At 21.6% G+C, this 1,838-nt stretch overlaps 1 protein-coding gene across 1 annotated transcript; it reads right to left on the minus strand.

Annotated features, from left to right (window-relative positions):
- Window positions 1-1,551: 1,551 nt before the first annotated feature.
- EIN_501500 (Hypothetical protein) lies at window positions 1,552-1,836 on the minus strand (the record flags this gene model as incomplete). Its single annotated transcript, XM_004183385.1, has 1 exon — window positions 1,552-1,836. A coding segment is annotated over one exon (285 nt), but the record flags the coding sequence as incomplete, so codon positions are not given.
- Between the last annotated feature and the right edge of the window lie 2 nt (window positions 1,837-1,838).

Here is a 1,838-nt window from a genome sequence, read left to right on the forward strand (position 1 = left end):
GCACTGGAGACGTGAAAGTGACAACAAATCAAAAGAGCAAAGAGTGTGTGAAGGAGTATGACAGTTATGTTATGTATTCAAGTCAAGCTAATGTATTCACTTTGATGCTTGGAGTTGCACTTGTGCTTTTCTTTTATTAATTTCTTTTTAAGAAAAATCAATTGGTTGACTACGTTATTTTTATAATTAAGAAATTTGTAGAAAGTACTTGTATTACTAACATAGTAAAATGATTTTTTATTTATTATCATAATCTGGGTTGGCCAAACTATCATGTTATTGAAAAAAAAACTTAAAAAACATTAAAATGGTAAATAACATTATTCTTTTTGAAAAACAAAAAAATAAATGACAAAACACAATTATTTATACCAAAAGATAAAATTAAAAAAATAAAACGATAATTTATATTAAACACAAAATTGTTTTTAAATTACTTTAAAATACAATATATTAATATATCTTTGTGTTAATATAATTGTACACCAAAACCATTCAATTATATATTTTACATGTAAATAAAACAAATTTAAAGTTGAACTAATATATTTATTCGTTTTCAATTCAATGAGTAATTAATATTTTGACTGATTATTATCATATTTTGAATAATCGTTTTCATTTATAAGATTATCTAAAGATAAGTTTTAATGTTTTTTGAAAGTAATATGTTTACATTATTCGAGAAAAATACATTGTTTGTTTTGTATTATTGCAAATGTTCATAAAAATACAACATACTACAATTTGATTGATTCATTGACACTTTATTTCAGAAGGGACATAAATGAGCAAATCAAATTTTTAATAATTCATATTCATGTACGTTTAAAAAAATAAATATCAATTGTAAAAATAAATTAAATTTTATGTTTAAATCATTTAAGTTATCTATAATAATTTTTGTTATTCGTAAGTATCTTCTGTCTTTATAAGTATTATAATTGGTGAATATTGTTATTTAATTTAAATAACGTTGTAACACAATATTTCACGTGTTTTTTTTACTTTTCAGACATTGTTTTTAAAAACTAAAATTTAACACAATATAATGATAATTTGATCACACAAAAAATTTGTTTAAATCGTTAACTATAGTTTTACAATTTTTTAAAAACATTTTTACTTTAAAAAAACTTTTTGAATTTTTTGTTGACAATATGTTAAAACTTAAAATGAACTGACACATATTAGAGATTGCCACGAAGTTGTTTAAAAACTGGACCTTGGCCGACCCTGTCATAATTGTTTTTTATTCTCGTTTTTATGTAAGAAGTTAGTGGGAAAAAATTCCACTTAATAACATAAACTATATTTTAATATAAAATACCATTTATTTATGGGTTCTATTTTTGTTCTTATTAAAACATAAGTTACAATTGTAATTGATCTCTGTTGTAATGCACATCAACTTCTTCGCACTATATGTTACACTTATTTGAGGTGGATTGAATGAAAGACAAGTTTATTTTTACAATAACTGTGTATTAAGTGTTTGAGAAGATGTTTTTAAATATGTTGTTATAAATTCATTGCATCAAAATGCTACTTTTATATTTTTTTGATTGTTGAATTGTGTTGTATTGATAATAAATAACAACAAAAACTCATTTTTGTATTTAAATTGAAAATTTTATACAAATTAAAATTAATTTGATTTATCGTTGTTTGTTTAAAAAGTTTTTTGTTTTTAACCCTTCTACTGTTTTTGAACTTATAACAAAAAATAATATATTTTACTTTTATGTTTGTAAAGAACCAGACTTTTTTCAATTGACCCAATGACAAAGTAAAATGTATAAAATAATTAAAATGCACAGTTAGATGGCTTCCAAATT

The sequence above is a fragment of the Entamoeba invadens genome (genome assembly GCF_000330505.1).
Source record: "Entamoeba invadens IP1 unplaced genomic scaffold scaff_1105074726303, whole genome shotgun sequence".
Classification (NCBI taxonomy): Eukaryota; Evosea; order Mastigamoebida; family Endamoebidae; genus Entamoeba; species Entamoeba invadens.